Source organism: Ruditapes philippinarum, unplaced genomic scaffold (assembly GCF_026571515.1).
Source record: "Ruditapes philippinarum isolate M1 unplaced genomic scaffold, ASM2657151v2 ctg9116_1_1_1_1, whole genome shotgun sequence".
NCBI classification, from domain to species: Eukaryota; Metazoa; Mollusca; class Bivalvia; order Venerida; family Veneridae; genus Ruditapes; species Ruditapes philippinarum.
In genome coordinates this window covers 19,476-38,218 of record NW_026857636.1, presented here as the reverse complement: position 1 = coordinate 38,218, position 18,743 = coordinate 19,476, and the positions used below count along the sequence as shown (strand labels likewise).

At 30.2% G+C, this 18,743-nt stretch overlaps 3 protein-coding genes across 3 annotated transcripts; 2 read left to right on the top strand and 1 right to left on the bottom strand.

The window, feature by feature from the left end:
* Nucleotides 1-136: 136 nt before the first annotated feature.
* On the top strand, nt 137-462 carry LOC132750435 (cerebellin-3-like; the record flags this gene model as incomplete). Its single annotated transcript, XM_060740419.1, has 1 exon — nt 137-462. A coding segment is annotated over one exon (326 nt), but the record flags the coding sequence as incomplete, so codon positions are not given.
* Nucleotides 463-4,314: 3,852 nt separating this feature from the next.
* On the bottom strand, nt 4,315-5,917 carry LOC132750437 (complement C1q tumor necrosis factor-related protein 3-like). The gene is made up of 2 exons (XM_060740422.1): nt 5,137-5,917; nt 4,315-4,627 (listed from the first exon to the last, which is right to left on the bottom strand). The coding sequence occupies exons 1-2, from the start codon at nt 5,362-5,364 to the stop codon at nt 4,370-4,372; spliced, it is 486 nt and encodes a 161-aa protein (XP_060596405.1). The 5' UTR covers nt 5,365-5,917; the 3' UTR covers nt 4,315-4,369.
* An 8,108-nt stretch (nt 5,918-14,025) lies between these two features.
* LOC132750436 (uncharacterized) lies at nt 14,026-16,567 on the top strand. Its single transcript, XM_060740421.1, has 3 exons — nt 14,026-14,330; nt 15,342-15,428; nt 15,959-16,567. The coding sequence occupies exons 1-3, from the start codon at nt 14,144-14,146 to the stop codon at nt 16,153-16,155; spliced, it is 471 nt and encodes a 156-aa protein (XP_060596404.1). The 5' UTR covers nt 14,026-14,143; the 3' UTR covers nt 16,156-16,567.
* Nucleotides 16,568-18,743: the final 2,176 nt, after the last annotated feature.

The following is an 18,743-nucleotide window of genomic DNA, read 5'->3' as shown; positions in this document are numbered from 1 at the left end:
TTTTTACATCAATTTCTAGTTTAATTTTGAGCTACTAAAACTCTACAGACATGACAGATATTGAACTGATATAAATATAAGGTTTTGTTGCTTTCATACTTGATTTAGACATTAAAAATATTATTTCTATACCCAGGAGAACTTGAACAACCTCCGATCGCTTTCTATGCACATCATTTGAAAGACCCGGTTCTTGATACTGAAAATGAGATTCTTATATTTGAAAAGACAATCACTAACGAGGGAAGAGGATACGACACGTCCACGGGATTGTTCACAACACCTGTTGGAGGACTGTACCAGTTTGTTGTTCATACATGTGCTGGAAAGAACAGATATACATATCTTGGCCTGGTGTTGGAAGGTAGCGTTATTTCAGCAGATTCTAATTATGGTGATGCATCTAATGGCTGTAATAACTTTGGAGCAATAATAAGAGTTAGATCTGGAGAAAAGGTTTAGGTTAAAGCAACATCGTATCATTTTCAGAACCAGCTTAATCAAGACTCATACACAATGAACACATTTAGTGGAGTTCTTGTCAATTACTGAAGTATAAATAAATCATAAACATTGATGGGATGAAAATCTGATTTCAGTGTTAAAAGTTGACGTGAAACATTTTGATCATTTTTGAGACTCTTAGTAACATAAGTATGTTGTGAAATAAGTCTAAAATTGGCGATTTATCTATGATGTGTCTATATCTTGTAAATAATGTCATTCATACAATGTTTAAGTTTGCATATTGTTAATATTAGTTATTATCTTAAAGTCAAATAAAAGTTTATATCAATTTATTACAGCAAAGACAGCGAACCTTATGTTTATGTAGGTTTTGCTTGTATGTATGATTTAGCAATTAAAGTTTCTATGTTCAAGAAAATAATTAACATATATTGGTTAAATTATATCTATGACAAACAATTGAATATTATCGTATAACATTTTGACAAATACAGCACTTTAAAGGTATGTTATACTCAATTTTGCTCAATTTTGATATTTCAAAAAATATTGATATTTGCTAGACGGCCTCTGTGTAACTGTTTTAAAAAAGGACCACCCTAGAGGGGATGCAGCTTCCAATGCTTAGTTTGTACGTTCACTTATTGATCTAATTCAGTAAGAATGATCTAGATTTATATGATTGCTGCAATAGAATAATTTTTACTCCAAATGAGCATATTATATCATCATTGTCTTATGTAAACTTCTATTCTGTTCCACTTTGTATAAACATTACTTAATCATCTTTCAAAGAATTTCAAAATATGTACATAAAAATGCATTTGCATGTGCAAGATAGGAACTATTTGATTGAAGCTAATGAATTAATCGACTACATTTTAAAGTTTTCATAAATCACCAGCATTTATATTCAGCTAAATATATACCTGAAAGAAATGTTACATATACATGTATATCTCTTTTACTGTGGTTGAAATGTTTTTCTACAAAAATTATTTTTTAACCTTAAAAAGGGAATCTTTTTTTTTTTCATTTTCTGTCAATGATATGAACATCATCCTCTCTCAAATATTTATAATGAATCATATTTATTAGTTAAAGTCAATCATGAGCAACATAAACTTGATGTCCAAGCTGTTTCTTACACACTTTTGAACTGTAAAAATACTTGTTTTTTTTGTTTAAAACTGCAGATTCAACGTCTGTTTATAACATGGCCTGATGCTCTTATATACAACACATGTAATTGTTGTCATGATGTGTATCACATGACAACCGTTGCAAATTTCGTTGTATAAAACGGTATTTTGAATGTCACTGCACATTTATAGTTCACTTTTAAAAGAATTTCCAGATCGATACATTATATTGACTTATGTCCCTTTTTCTGTAGATTACAAAGAATTTCATGATTTGTTTAATTAGCCTACAATCTATACTTAACCATCTAAACTATTATTTAAAAACTAAGATATCTTTACCATAAGCTATAGAATCAAGTCTTTATTTAACATGCAATTCTCTTTTTGTGCCCTGCTATTATGGGTGGCATTTAGATTTACCCTTGTCAGTCCGCCCGTGCGTCCGTTCTCATTTTGTGTCGCATGATGCTCTAAAAGTACTCGTGCTAGAGTCCAAACAAAGTTACATAAATGTTGATCAGCATGTGAAATTATGCACCTACTGTTTCGCTTGTAGATTAATTATGTTTTGCCCTTGAATTTGCAATTTTCAATTTTGTGTCGTGTGTACCTCAAAATGTATTTGAACTAGTGTCATAAAAGTTTACAGGAATGTTGATCAGCATGTGAAGTTATGCACCTTGGGTTCCGCTTGTTGATAGATTATATTTTGTTATTGCCTTTGACTTTAAGTTAGTAAAAATTTCCAATTTTCAATAGATTTATTCATTATTTTTAGAGTGACTGCACTTGGTTAATAAGTTAAATATTGCAATTTTCAACATTTGTCACGTGTAGCTCAAAAAGTTTTTTATCTTGAGTCAGGAAACATTACAGAAATGTTGGTCAGCATGTGCTGCTTTGCACCTGGGAGTTTACTTGTAGATTATTTAGTATTTGCAGTTTTATCACCCTTGACTTAGTACAAATTTGAAATTTTCAACTTGTCTCGCTCGTAGCCAAAAAAGTATTTGACCTATAGCCATGAAACATTACAGACACGTTGGTCAGATGTGAAGTTGTGCACCTGGGTGTTTGCGTGTTATATTCAGTATTTATCAACCTTGACATAGTAAAAAATTTGCAATTTTCAACTTGGGTCTCGCGTAGCTCAAAATGTTTTTGGCCTGGAGTCATTAAAATTTCCGAACATGTTTGTCAGAAGGTTTTGTTGTTCATCTTGGGATTTTTTTTTCCTTGACTCAGTAAAAATAAATTTGCAATTTTCAACTTGTGTTGCGTGTAGCTCAAAAAGTATTTGACCGAACGTCATGAAACTTTACAGAAATGATGATCAGCATGTGAAGTTGTGCACCTGGATGTTTGCTTGTAGATTTGCTAAATACTTGTAGAGTAAATACCCTTGATTTAGTATAAACCATTCCAAAATGCTATGTCATGTGTACCTTCTGTGCTCGAGTTAGAATCAACCAACTTTACATAAATGTTAATCACCTGGGGTTTTGTGTGTCAATTTCGTTTTCAATTTTGTTAGAGTTAAAGCCCTTTGCGCCGTATAAATTTGCAATTTTAATTTGCTCATGCATAGTTCAAATAATATTTGCCCTCTAGTCCTTAAAAAATTACAAGAATGTTGGTCAGCATGTGTTGTTATGCACATGGGGTTTGCTTGTGTATTTATGCAGTATTTGTAGAGTTTTTGCCCTTGATTTAGTTAAAGATTTGCAACTTGTGCCACGTGTAGCCAAAGCCAAAAAGATGACATAGAGTCAGTAGATTGAAAAAAAAAACAACAGATAACAAGTCAGATTTTAATACACACCAGAATTTCTTAATTAATATTTATTGCATCATCTACATATATAATTACAAAACAATATCAAAGAAACAATAACATCTTAAATATTTACATAACATTTATTAAAACAAAAGAAAATTTAAATGAAAACCTGAAAACACCAAAAACCAATTCACAATAATATATCATAGACTGACCATAGAAACTAATAGTTGTTAAACTGACCAGAAACAATATATATGCTGATACAAGTCGTCAATTATTTCTGACACTCAAACCTTCCTAAGATCATATTTTCTTGTGAAAATTCCAGAAACATAATGTTTTCCTGTGATAGACAATATTCAAGAGGTACGTAACAGATGTTAATTGATACAAACTGTTGAAGTTAAAGTAATTTCAAGGAAAACATAATTAATATTTAGATAATACAAACACCATATCTGTAGTTTATAAATATATTGTTCCTTGTATTTATTCATACAGTTATCACAATCATTTTGAAAATATGCTTCTTAATGTCTGATTTTTGTGCAGTTCGATCTTACTGTTTCACAATTCCTTTTCAATATTCAAATCCCTTCGTTACTGGATGTACATGATGTGAATTGCGTTGTTCTGTTTTTGCATGTTGCCGTTTGACGTTTTAATGATGTTTATTCCATTAATGTCCTTTGATATTGCTAATGTCGATATTTATACAAAAATTAATAAAGCCTTTTTTGTATATATTTTAATAAAAGCGGTGACGTTTTCTTCAATTAAAAATATATTTTTCCGTTTAATGGTAATTGTTTTCTTTTTATATTTTCTTTCTTCAGAAACGTGCTTCAAAAAATAAAAGCTTATGATAACCTGAATAAATCTTCTTTTTGTTTTGCATAATAAAAAAGATCAATGTTCTTTTTGTATATCGTACTTTACTTTTAAAAGCAAACTTTTTACAATTTTTTCTAACTTAAGACTTTCCATTAATTTTATCATCGTCTTGTGGTGCTTCGTTTTCTTCATTTTCTGTGTCAAATAATGAATACCCAGAAAAAGACGAATACATGTAACCATGGATATATGGCGCACGCTTTAGAAGTACGAGCCAGACCTGGTCCCCGGATGTTAGATTCAATATGGCGGTGTTTGACGACGTCGCCCACAACGGTATACTCTCTGCCCATATTGTCTCCACCATCGTTCCGTTGTTCATCAACATCGCAGCAGCCTACAAATGCAAACATTTGTAACAAATCAACATTTTTAGATATTTACCTTCTTCGTATATATGGTAATCAATGCTTTAAAGGCAGTATCTTTTGGTAAGACTGACACAATGTAATTGTATACTTAACATGCATTAAAGGGACAATTAAATTTCGTAATGAATGAAATATATATTCTTAAGTTACATTCTTGAACTGGATATAAATTTATGTGTTTGAATCTACATTTTGCATTACTTTGGTAATTATGTTATCATATACATGTACACATTCATATTGTGACCACCTAGATCTATATTGTGTAGAATTTTCAATGTAACATGTCTGCTTTGTGTGAAGTCGAACATGTCATTTATACATGTATTTACAAAGAGACCGTGTTGCAATTATCAATATTTTTCAATATCAAATTTGAGCACAGTATATCTTTTAAAATTCGATTCGTTTCGTATTTGCACTTTGATGTTATTAAACTGACGTCATTAATGACGTCATCAAGGAAAATCTATACCTTTTGTCCCCCCTGGGCAGCAATCACGACAGTAAAATGATACAATCCAGAGAAAGGAATAGTGACTCTTCCAGTTTGTTTATCATAGGCATCTCCAACATTTGTGTGAACCTTATCAAAAACAAGATCAATGTTTCCTTCTATCTGACCCTTGTTTTCGCCCAGGCCAGCAAAGAATGCCATACGATAGGTTTTATTAACAGACTTACCTGAAATATATAAATGCATTCACCATGTATAGTTCGTTCAATTCACAACTGTACATTAAGATATTTCTGGATAAAATGGTCCTATGTCAACTTAAATGTAAACTATAAGAGCAACATTGAAAACAAGGGAATGCTTGACAGGTAGGTACATATGTTTTATCAAAGGTTTGTGCACGCCCGTTCACAGATTCTTATTTTATTTGTAAAAAAGAGCGATTTGGGACCGAAAACTGCTAGGAAACCAGTTTAACATCGCACAAAAAATAACAGTGCGGTGATTCTTATAAGCTTTGTAATGACACTTTATATATAGAACAATGTAATATGTCAGCTCTTAAATCAATGGCCATTATAACAATAAAGGAATAGGAAAGCAGAACGATTAATCTTGTTTTCATAAAGTATAAATGTGATGTTAAGGTTTTGTCTTTTACGTCTTACATCCTCCAGAGCTTGTAATAGGATCAATTTGTATAGAAGGATGATGTTTGTTTGATTTATCTATTGATAAAAATCTTATATTGACTGAAGTAGACATTCCGATATCCGACCTACAATTGCGATTTCAGCACATTGTAAAAACTTATAAAATGACATGTTAAGCTAGTATAAACGCTACAATAATATCATCGTCGCCAAAAATGAAAAGTTTGTTTTCTCGGCCGTTCTTTCTAATTATAATTTTGTTTTGTTGTTAACTGCCACAATTGCATTCAATCGCAAGCTAATAACCAGTTATAAAATACATTCATGCCTAATTTTACAGATTGCTTTTCACCAAAAAATCTTTTATTTCTATGTTTAATGTTATCTTGGTGAAAATGGGAATATTTGCCACTGCCGTTATTTCAATTCCCAAGCTTGGGTTACATGATTTTTAGACGACTATTGTTTAAAAGAAAATTCGAATATTTTGATATATGGTCTTACATGAATAGGCTCAATCAAACCGAGTCTGCAAAATTTTCAATTTTGCCGTGTTTGGCTTTCTTTAGGGATTCTGTTTTTCTCTATTTTAAAATTACATTTGATTCTGTATCTCTTTATACATTTGTGCATTTGCATGTTATTAGTAAAAATGTCTTCAATAACTGAGTTTTATATATCAATTTCAAATATCGCACCATTGTATTGCGTCTGGGTAATTTTGACCGTGGCTTATATTAACTATTTTTAGGTAGCGACACGGCTTATATAGATATTAGTTTCCCGTATACTCCGTTAGGAACTTATATGATAAATTTATGATATAGCTAGAATTTAAAATATTTTTCAGATTACTAAAAGGTTAACACAACAAAAACTTTGTTTTACATGTAAACGTACAAAAATTCAATTTATCGATATACATCATTCTTATCATTTATTGTGGATATTATCTTATTTTGTTCATTTCATTTTTGAAAGAAGCTGATTAGCACTACCTACACACAAAACTACACACAAAATAATATGCATGCAAATATAACCTTGCTTAGACAACAAATTAAAAATCACAGACATTCACAAAGGAAAGTTCTTTGAAGTACTAAAAACATAATTATTGTGCTTTGTAAATACTTGAAATGCATCAAATCACACGTATATTGTTCAAAACGTTGGACTGCTCAGAAAGCCAAAGGCTTATTTCAAATGAAATCCATCAATTATATTTACTTAATGTTTCATGTCATTTTACCAAATAAACCTTGATAAGTTCAATTAACATCAAATGATCTAAGGATATGAAAGTTATTATATTTCCTTTTTTATAACGTGTGAATCTGATTTATGGATAACTTGACGTCCTAATGTCGATAAAATGTTATTTACATAGGGTAAAGTAACATTTTCAAGGACTACTCGTACGCCTTAGCTATGACATTTGACGACCATTTTGAATGTATATGCATGCATGCAAATTCCTATTACAAGGTTGTAACATTGTGACAGTTTCCCTAACAAAGCATTCGGGTGGTCAAAAAATGTATGAGTCCCTGTTGAATATGGATGATATCTTTAAGATATACTAAATTTCCTTTCTTTTATGATGGACACTTATATTTACAAAATATTAAGGACATGGTTCAATACAGTTTGCTATTTTCTATAGTTAACATTTAATATATTCATTTCGCAGGTTAGACTGTCTAATGCTTTCTTTTGGAACACGATGATGAATAATTAACACATCTGGTTGGACATGTGTACCTTTATATGTCACTGAATCAAAGCAGAACACAGTATTGTCTTTATCTACTATCCTATGATTTAGCAACCCTAATATTCCTACTTGAATAAGGTTAAATCACCCGCGCAGTCTGATCAGGATCCATGCTGTTCGTTATCAGTTTTTCTACTTGTAATAGGGTTTGTAAGCGAACAGCATGGATCCTGATCAGACTGCGCGGATGCGCAGGATGGTCTGGATCCATGCTGGTCGCAAACGCATTATGTTGGTTTTGTCATGACACGGCTCAAATAAATATTAACGTACTTATCCGAAAACGTATTGAAGTTAAGTTCTTTCATGTGTTGTTTTCGCTTATTTTTCTACAAAGGGAAGTAAAACCGTTTGCAACCAGTGTTCGATAATAGTACTTGATATTTCCCTTTCATTGAAAGCTATACTATAGATATTTTGCTTAAAAGTTTAGACGATATTCTTAAACTAGTCACTGCCAATATTTGTCCATCAAATTTAAAATTTTGGATTGTAAAAATATATGCATTGAATCAGCTAAACCTTACACACATTCGTTTGTTTTGTTTTCAGTAAATAAACGATGCATTATGTTTAGGGAAATAACACCTTTGTCATCTAGTATTTGATCAGAGTAGTTGTTATTTCCCTTGAATTGAAAGATATATTACTTAAAATTTCGAACTATTAAAAAATCTTAAACAAAACTGTCGAAGATTTTACATTATATCAAATATATCAATTCACAATTTTGAATCTTAATACTTTGCCTTGAATCAGCTAAACCTTACACATCTATTTTTTTAATTACGAAAATGAACAACTTAAAGTTACATTTTTTTCAATTATTATTTGAGGAAACCGGTATAAAAAGTCAAGTAGTCGGAGGCCAATAAAGATATACATGAATAATAGAAAGAACTACCAGGTAAGTTATCAGTAGACAGGAAGTGCATGTTGGTGAAATCAATATATGTTTATTTTTTTATTAGGGATAATTGTAATAAGGTATTTTCTTACTTTGATGTAGAGGAGCGTCGAGTGTGTTAGTCATAGCACTTCAACTTTTTTTCTTTTTTTACTAAGGTAACAACACTTACGTCATTTTTAAAAAGTGGGGCCTCAAATTTAAATTTTTTTTTTAAAGCAGCCTGATCGGGACTTGAATAAGGTACCATAGAAATATTTACCGCGACTCTACCGATTGAGCTAACCGACCGCTTACACACAATCTCCCCTACTTAGTGAACAGTTCTAAACTTCGAAAATAGAAATTAGCTTCAGAAATAAAAGGTCCTAAGTTTGAGGTCAGGTAAATGTCCTATTTACTTACTTGTATGAGAAATGGTTCTGAAAGGCCCATTATACAACAGAAATATTTTTATGTCTTTAATTTTCAGTGTGTCCTGTTATAATTTCAAAAAATAACACATTTTCTTAGCAATCTTTTGCTCGTGTTGCTTTTTGGCAATAAGTTCAGATACAGTGATTTTGTATGGAAGTCAAATACTACTTTCTTGACATATTTTCCTACTTTTATGACGAAAAATTCTCATTCAGCTCTAATTCCTTTTTTACTTTTTTATTAGAAGCATTTGACATAATCTAAAGCAAATATTTGAACGCCATGACTGCCGTAAGCATTTATTCGTTTCAATGTCAAAAATATGCTATTAAGTAATGTGTCAATATATGGAGAAAAAGAAAACATGCATGTATTTCAAAAATAGCAAAAACTCGTAAATTAACGTTATTTTAATGGAAATAATTCGGTTGTGTTTTACCATTTGACTTTTCTTTTATATATAGAATATATAGACATTTTTAATAAAACAACCGGTTAAAGAAATGATTACGCAGTTATCCAGTTACGTGCCGATTGAAGTTTGATATCAAGATGCGAAATTGATACACGTATCAAGATAAAATTAACGGTTAATATCTTTAAAATCTTTTAGAAATTAAACCTCTTATAAACTTGTGATCTGTTCTATGCCTTGATTTATCTAGCCATAAAATTCGTGACCACAACTTCCAATGAATCCATCGCAATTTATTATCATCACGATTAAGATGCAGATATAACTTTAAAATCTAAGCCGCATTATCTTCCCGAACATACAGATACTGATAATTGGGGTAGATCATAATTATCTTTACAGACAAATAAAAAAGTTCCGGGTGAAAAAGGTTACAAAAAAGCTAAATTTATTGCAAATATGTTTTTTAATTTTTACCTGTCAGTGCCTTTGCCGCAGGGTTAAATATTTTAGGACTTGGGGATCACAGAAACAAAATCACGGCGTATGTATGATCTTTAATTAATCCAAGTAACAATAGTGTAGAAAGATGATAAACGTATTATACATCTTACAAATACAATACATATAAAAACAAAATGCAATGAAATAACAATATGTACACAATCGACGTGAAATAAGAAAAAACAAAAAAGACGTAAATAAGATATACAATCAATATCTCAATTTTACTGATATTATTTCTTACCACAGAGTCTATATGAAAATTATTTCAATACAAATTGAAATAAAGAAACGGTAAATCTAGTTTTAAATACTATATATAACATAAACGTCTGACTCGTAAGAAGTGACTGTAAAGAGTGATCGGTACAGAAAAAAGCAAGCAGTGCGCAGAAATTAAGAATATTAAAAAGAATCATGTTTTGATGCACGTTTCGTGTTATCGTTACGATAAGTAAATGTTTTACAAGGATAATTAAAGATTGATGATTAAGATAAAATTGTTCGATATGTCTACTTTACAAGAATATACTTTCTATGCTTAAGTATATATTTTAAGTGTTACCTCTATATATTTAAAATATACAACTAGTATGTAAGCTATTACAGATTTAGTTTGCATTATGTTTTGTATGTTTAAGTAAGTCAGTTTTTAATTCATGTGCATACAGATGTGAAGAAAATCAAGTTAAAATAAGCGCATATTCACCACGGTAATATGTGCTGTTGTGTTATCCGTCAAATAGAAAAAAAAACTATATAATTTTACAACTTTACTAAGCATTAATTATACACTTAAAAAGTGTGGATAGGGTACAAGACAAAGTTGACATTTTAATTCATTCCAGCAGGACCTAGATATACAATATAAATTTGCATGGCAAGTTTATATATATCGTCGTTCTGCAAAACTGAATCATTTTCAATTTTTCAATACTGGCGAATAAATTTTGTTGATAAGTCACAAATGAGGACATAACTGAGAAGACAACATCAGAAAGGAAAAATTAAAACAATATAGACCAATATACTTACGCCTACGAGGACATGGCTGTAATGATTGACATACTTTTAATAATTTTATTGTTAAATGTTGAATTCTGCTTAAGCCGGTGCTAGGGGGCGTGGACGGTAACTTGCACTTTCCAATACCGTCCATGAACAGGCTCAATCAAACCGAGCCTGCAACATTTTCAATTGTGTTGTGTTGGACCTTCTTGAGGGATTCTGTTTTTCTCTATTTTTTTGGTTAACTTTTGCAATGATTTTTATGATTTTATAAAATTTAATTTATTTTGTGAGTTTCATTTACAACTTGTTAACAATAAATAAAACATAAAAACTGTTCACTACAGTTCACTCATATTTATTATTATAACAGTCTTAACTAGCAGATAAATATCAAATTTGTGCTATTCTAGACTGATGTTTAAGCTCATTACAATAAATTTGTCATATACTTTTTTTTTCAAATATAATTCCAGCAGTTAGTATTTTGAAGCAACAGCTAAGTAAACTATACGGCGAAAAAGCTACTTAGTATTGAACTTATAAATAATTTACAAAGCTTCAATGTGAAACAATAGTGACATTCCATGAAAAGCGGCGTATGGTCCCCAAGTAAAAGAATGCTTTTGCCCTAAACGTGAAAACAATGGGCGGAACTAAATAAAGCTTATGAAGATGGTTTTTTTTCTAAAGCTTCTAAACATTCACAATACCAGAGTTACAAAGATATAAAATCGAAGAGATATACAGATACATTTAAAGGATATGTATTTTATTAGACGACTACATAAAAAGAATATCCCAAAATATCGCGGAAAGGCTACCATTGAAAAATATCATTTCATTGTACTTGACGTATAATTTTCTTAGGATTAAATAGCAGCTTTTAATATTTTTATGTTAAATATAAGTAAGCATGCCAATCAGCAAAATGATTTACAATTGAACATTTTATATGCTGCCATTCATATGTATTAAAAAATGATACATTGAGAAACTTTATTAACAATACGTTTCATAGTATTTCTTTCACGCACGTTGAAAATTATAAACAACCGCCCGATATCAATTAAATTGCTTCACAACCAACTGAAAATTTATACAAGAAACCATGAAAAGTGACAAGTTTGTTAAAAGATGAGATTTTTTCCACAGGGGAAGTTTAACGTATTCTCTGAAATAATCTCTGGGTTTATTAGAGTATAAAGATACGTGTTGAATGATTAAGCAACGGGAAAACGATCAGTGTATGTGAAGTTGTCAGCCGGGCTGTTAGCTCGAAAATCGTACATTAAAATATGCTAAATGTTTCAATATAGACGCCATAATTTTCCGTTTTCCTTTCAAAATTAATTTTAATGTGTTTCAATTTCTTCGAAGTTGAGTATTGCAAACAGAAAATAGAGACAGGAGATATTTGTCATATATGTAACTACGTGCTAACCAAGGTTATTTTCATTTTTGTTTTGGATGAAAGTATTGTTTAGAATTCAACAGTAACATAAATTAATTGTATTTTGTGTATTTTGACGCGTTGTTTTGTTGGATAATGTGTGATCATAAAAGATCATGGTGCGCTTACTATATTTGCCAATCTGGTTATGATTTAAATATTCTCATTTTATAGAAAAGTTCTATATATCATGACGTGCTTCTTAAATTTCATTTAACGTATTGCACTAAAATGTTAAAGGGAACCATTTATTAAGTATAGAATAACAAAGTAACTAACAAAGCACCTTTTCGTGAAGACTTGAAACTTGGGCATCTATTACTGGGAATATGCTATATGTTCTTATAGAATATCAAATACATCCTGGTAAACATAACACTTCTTGGATTTTTGAAAGTCAAAGGATGCTCTTATCATGTTACCAACAGATTTTATCCGAGTGTTGCAAAGACACGCCTTGTTATTTTTTTTTTCTTCACGAGATTCCCATGAAATGCGAACAAACTTATCGACTACATGTCCCATGTTATGATAGTTTTACAGAATATACGCCCAAATTCCTAAAAAAAAACAAATAAATAACGATAAGAAGATACAATCATGATGTTATCCGCTAATTTATATTTTGTATATATTATTTTTATAAAAGCAGGTTCGGACTAGGGTTAGGAATTCATCAGTTCATTTACTTCTATTTTATAGTAAAAATCCTACTTTTTTATGCTGCTGCCAATTAAAAATCTATGTAGTAAAATACGTCAAATTGATCATTTTAAATATTAAAGTCCACGTTTCACAAATTCATTTTCTTTAAAAAGATCAAAACAATCAAACATCAGAGACAACATTTTAAACCCCTTTCCTGTGAATCTTGCTGATCACATGCTACAACTGGTTATAACATGTGTTAAGTCTTCGGAATTTAGAAACTAAAATAAGCAATTATATCAAGGTATTCTGAATAAAGCAACGTTAAAATGGTTTCTTCAAATGATTTTTAGGATTTTTTAACCATTGGTAGCATAGGTTGAAAAAGACTGTTTATTTATAAAACGTTATTAGCAGTGTTTGTAAAGTAAAGGTGATTTTATATATAATATTTTTCAAATATCATTATAAACGAGTAATGCTTTGTATCTCTAGAAACGGATCGTCACTTATAAGCTAGTACCAGTTTAGAATGACCAATATTCTGTAAACTACATCAGTAACTTTCTAACATACAACAATTCGTTTCAGTATTACTTTAATACTCTGATGCATCGAGATAGTTAGTCGAGAATCTCTCACGAACAATCTCGATCAGAACAAGTCTGTATTTTTCATTTTTTTCTGAAAAGGAATCTTCCCTTTACAAGAGTTTTGGGACAATTCCAAAAATAATAATTTGAACTGACGTATAATTAAAGAATTGGTATTAAAGATCAACACATCACTTTCTTTATCACAATATTTTATTTTAAAAGATCCTGGAATCAACTGTATATTTATAACAGACATGCTAATTTATTTGTAATAGTGCTGGCACTTAAATCTCAGTTAGGAAGTGCGTTACATGTAAAGAAAAATCAAATTGTTTTCCTCAAACTGTATCTAAGGGATTTCCTTAGATACCGTATTTCAGTGCATTTATGCTCAACAACTATACTAAAGATTTATTACGGGCCTCATACTCAAATAACAAAACAGATTTCCTTGTATAAATACAAATGTTTCTCTCAGCAAGTATGATTCAGATACCTTTTCGGATTTTATTTTCCAACTTTTCAAAATGGGTTTCTTATTATTATTTTCATTTTTTATTGTCGTTGGAATATATATTTATAATTTTTCTGAGGCTAGAGAGCCTGTATGTTCTAAATTTGCATATGAAGAACAGCTTTTAGAGAAAATGATAAGGACTGAAATTAAGGTAGAAACAATGGTGAATGAAGTTAAGAAAACTGAGGATAATGTCATTCGTACGTTAAGCGACATTACACGAGCAGTTTCAGATTTTACGAACATGTTTGCAGACATGAAGGAGAACATAACCGATGAAATGTTAAAGAGAAGTGACGAGATAGAAAGGAGAGAAGGTAAAATATAAACATCATATCTACATTGTTAGAAAATGATATTTGTATACTGATGCAATGCAAAAATTGACTTATATCTTTAGCATTTGATTAACAACTGATTGTTGTTTAATTCTGAATCAATATAACATAAAAATTCGTAAAGCTTCGTTAAAACTGAAATGAGAAAATCTGTATTATGATAAATACGTGGAACATTTAAAATTTAAAGAATCATAAACTTTAAAAAAGAAGACATTTTATACACCAGTTACAATGCTGACATATTTACCTAAATGTCAATGTTAATATTGCATAACTTTTATTGATGCAAGCAATAAATAGAAAAAGGGAAAGGTGAAAATCATGTACCAAAAAAAAACAACAATAAAAATGGTAAAATTTCATAAAATTGATTGATAATTAACAACCACGTGCTTAACAATGTGCTAGTACAAGCATGAACATGTATAAAATTCCTAAAAATACATCAGTTAATTGTTACTCTTCTGCCCTATTCTGTCGTGTGTTTATCTCGTGCTCGTTCTGGTTGGTGCGTCAAGGAACACTACTAGATTTCTGGATTTGAGATATTTCTGCTTTTTGTATAATTATGATTATACAAATCATGAATTGCAGTGAATATTTACTTTAAGATAACTAGACCTAACAATCATGTTTCCATGAAGACAAACGCTAACTCATCACATTTGTTTTTCTTATTATTGAACACATTCCCCGGCGTTTTATTACATTAATCTTATATCGAATTACGTCAGGAAATGGCCAACACTCCAGCCAATGGAAACTAGAAAAAATCAATTAAAATTTGATTATAGAAAATTAGAATATCTATTAGAATGCAGGTTGTTTTGCTTCCTTAAAGTTACTAGTGTCTATGTAAACATATGCATGTATTTCGAATCAAGTTTCGTATTATCAGCAAAAATTTCTGTACATATAATAACACATATAATACTTTTTGAAATTTCATAACCGTTAGTAAGTGCACTTTGATATTATCTTTTACAGGATCCTTCAAGAAATTATTTGAGGAGACGAGAACAAACCTCACGAGTGACATGGAAGCTAAAAGAGAAGAACTTACTCAACTTCAAGGTTTTTTTTTCTCATACTACATCCACGGGATGATAATTTTCTAAAATTTGTTTCATAAAATCTTGATTAATTATATGATATTCAATTGATTGTTTTAAAGTGTATTCACGTACACTGTACTATAATACGTCAATATTCAGTTTGAAATATTAAGAATTTAACTAACCTTTTGCGTTAATTATAAACTAGTACTGCCATAATCTTTAAACTTATTTATTTACATGTATATATACTAATTTTGAATACAATTCATCATCTATATTTTGTAAACATGTTTCTTTTAAAGCTTTAAGATATCATGTTTTACATATATGTAGATATCCATGACATATTTCCCCAACGCTTATATTATAAATGGAATGCCAAATTAAATTCAGGAAGTCTGGCTTTTCTTTAAATTTAACCATCGGTTATTGGTACGCATTAGAATTCTTATGTTTATATAAAATTACGCAATATACAAACAAGAAATAAATTATAAAGAAACAATTTTAAGAAACACGTACTTACTCAACTTGTTTCTATATCAGGAAAACTTGAACGACCTCCGATCGCTTTCCATGCACATCACGTGGAAGATTTGGTTCTTGATACTGCAGATGAAATAATTATATTTACGAAAAGTGTGATTAACGAAGGAACAGGTTACGACACTTCTACTGGAATTTTTACAGCACCTGTTGGGGGACTGTACCAGTTTGATGTTCATACATGTACTCAGATATAGCAAATATGCCTTTATTTGTCTGGTGTTGGAAGATAACGTTATTGCAGCAAGTTCAAACTATGATGAGGATTATTACACCTGTAGTACTGTTGGAGCAATAGTAAGAGTAAAACCGGGAGAAAAAGTTTGGGTCAAATCAACATCGTCAGCTTCTAACCGCCAGCTATATCAAGACTCATATAGGATGAACACATTCAGTGGAATACTTGTCAATAATTGAATGAATAAATCATTCAACTTTTTTATATGACATTATACAAGATAATCGTATATCTGATTTTTCTTAACAAATATTCATCTGAGGAAGAATATATTTTGATAACAAATCTTAAAAAATATAATATTTTGCTGTGTTTATAAGTAAATATATACAACTATATTGTCACGTTTTCAAATAAATATGGCATGTACACATTTGTTCTTTTTGTATGTTTTTTTCTTGGCACACATCATCTGATGAATTTTATGCGTTATTACATAATGGATACCCAAAAACATCAATATTATAAACTAAGTCTTAATCCTTACTTTGAAGCACTGGTCACCAATTGATAATTTTCTGCAAAAGTTTGTTATGGTATATTGTAACTAGATATCCAATGTTTTAATGAGCTTTGGGAGGAAACCATGAGATGTGTGTGTGTGTGTCTTCAATGACAGATAAGTCTTAATAACAACCTAAATGTTATTAGCAAATTTTACAGCAAAAACAATGTTACAAAATTATAATGAAGTAATGGAAAACACGTACATTTTTTGAAAGTATCGTTTGGAAATTCATATTCTTTTTTTCATGTTAAAATATTAATCGCATACCCGTGGCACTTTTGCGACTCATTGAAAATGTTTTTTCATGGCTGTTCATCAATTTTGACGTGAGGTTGTTTGCGTTATACAAAACATAATAGAACAAAACAGAACTTTTATTTTTTGGTTTAGGAATAACAAGCTCATTACCATCTTACATATACATAGACAAACACATCACATAATACATAAATGACACATGAGCAAATACTTGAACGCCCGCCATGAAACTCGTGTATGCTGCTCGCATTTATTCGTTTCAATGGCAAAATTATAAAGCAAGTTATTAAGTAATAAGCCAATACATGTATTTGCAAAAGAACGAAATCATGCATGCATTTCAAAAATAAAAAAAAACGCTGTGTTCTAACATTTGACTTTTCTTTTATGTACAGAATGTACAGACCTTTACAATAAGACAACCAGTTAAAAGAAATGATAACGGATTTACCCAGTTACGTACCGATTGAAGTTTGGTAAAGATGCGAAATTGATACAAGTATACTTCTGTGAATTGACTAAATTATCACAGTTCCTAGATAATATTAACGGTTGATACCTTTAAACTTGAGATCTGTTCTATGCCTTCATTTATCTAGCCATGAAATTCGTGAACACAACTTACAATGAATCAATTGCAATTTATTATCATCACGTTTAAGATGCAGATATAACTTGAAAATCTAAGCATAATTATCTTCCCGAACATACAAATACTGATAATTCGGATAGATCACATTTATCTTTACAAACAAATGTTTCTTACAAAAAAAGGTCCAAGTGAAAAAGTTTGCAATAAAGCTAAATTCATTGCAGATAATATTTTAAATTTCATCTGTCAGTGCTTATCATTTCGATGATAGGGATATCTTGCAGGGTTAAATATTTCTGGACTTGGGGATCACATAAACAAACGCTTGGCGTAGGTTTGATCTTTAATTAATCCAGGTAACAATGGTCTAAAAAGTTGATAAAATAGTTATACATCTTACAAATACAATACATATATAAACAAAAGACAATGAAATAACAATAAATACACAATCGACGGACGTGAAATAAGAAAACAAAAAGACGTTAATAAGATATAAAATCAATATCTTAATTTTAATGATACGATTTTGTACCATAGCCTCTGTATAAAGATATTTACTTATGAAAATATTTCAATACAGATTTAAATAAAGAAACGGTACATCTAGTTTTAAATACTAATATTAACTAAACGTCTGACTCGTAAGAGATGACTGTAAAGAGTGAGCGGTACAGGAAAAGCAAACAGTGCACAGAAATTAAGAATATTTAAAAGAATCATGTTTTGATGCACGTTTCGTGTTATCATTACGATAAGTAATTATGTTTTAAAGGATCATTCAAGATTGATGATTAAGATAAATTTGTTCGATATGTCTACTTTACAACAATATACTTTCTATACTGAAGAATATATATTATAAGTGTAAAATGTTACCTCTATATATTTCAAATATACAACTAGTATGTAAGCTATTACAGATTTAGTCTGTATCATGTTTTGTATGCTTAAGTAAGACAATTATTAATTTTTGTAGATACAGATGTGTACAAAAAAATCAAGTTGAATTATGCGCATATTCACCACGGTAATATGTGCTGTTGTGTTATCCGTCAAATAGAGGAGAAAACTATATATCTATACAACTTTACTAAGCATTAATGATATAAAAGTGTTTTTAAGAAGTGAACATAGCTCTTTGTGCCTGTACAGCTAATGCACAAACGAACAACCTTCCAGTAATAAA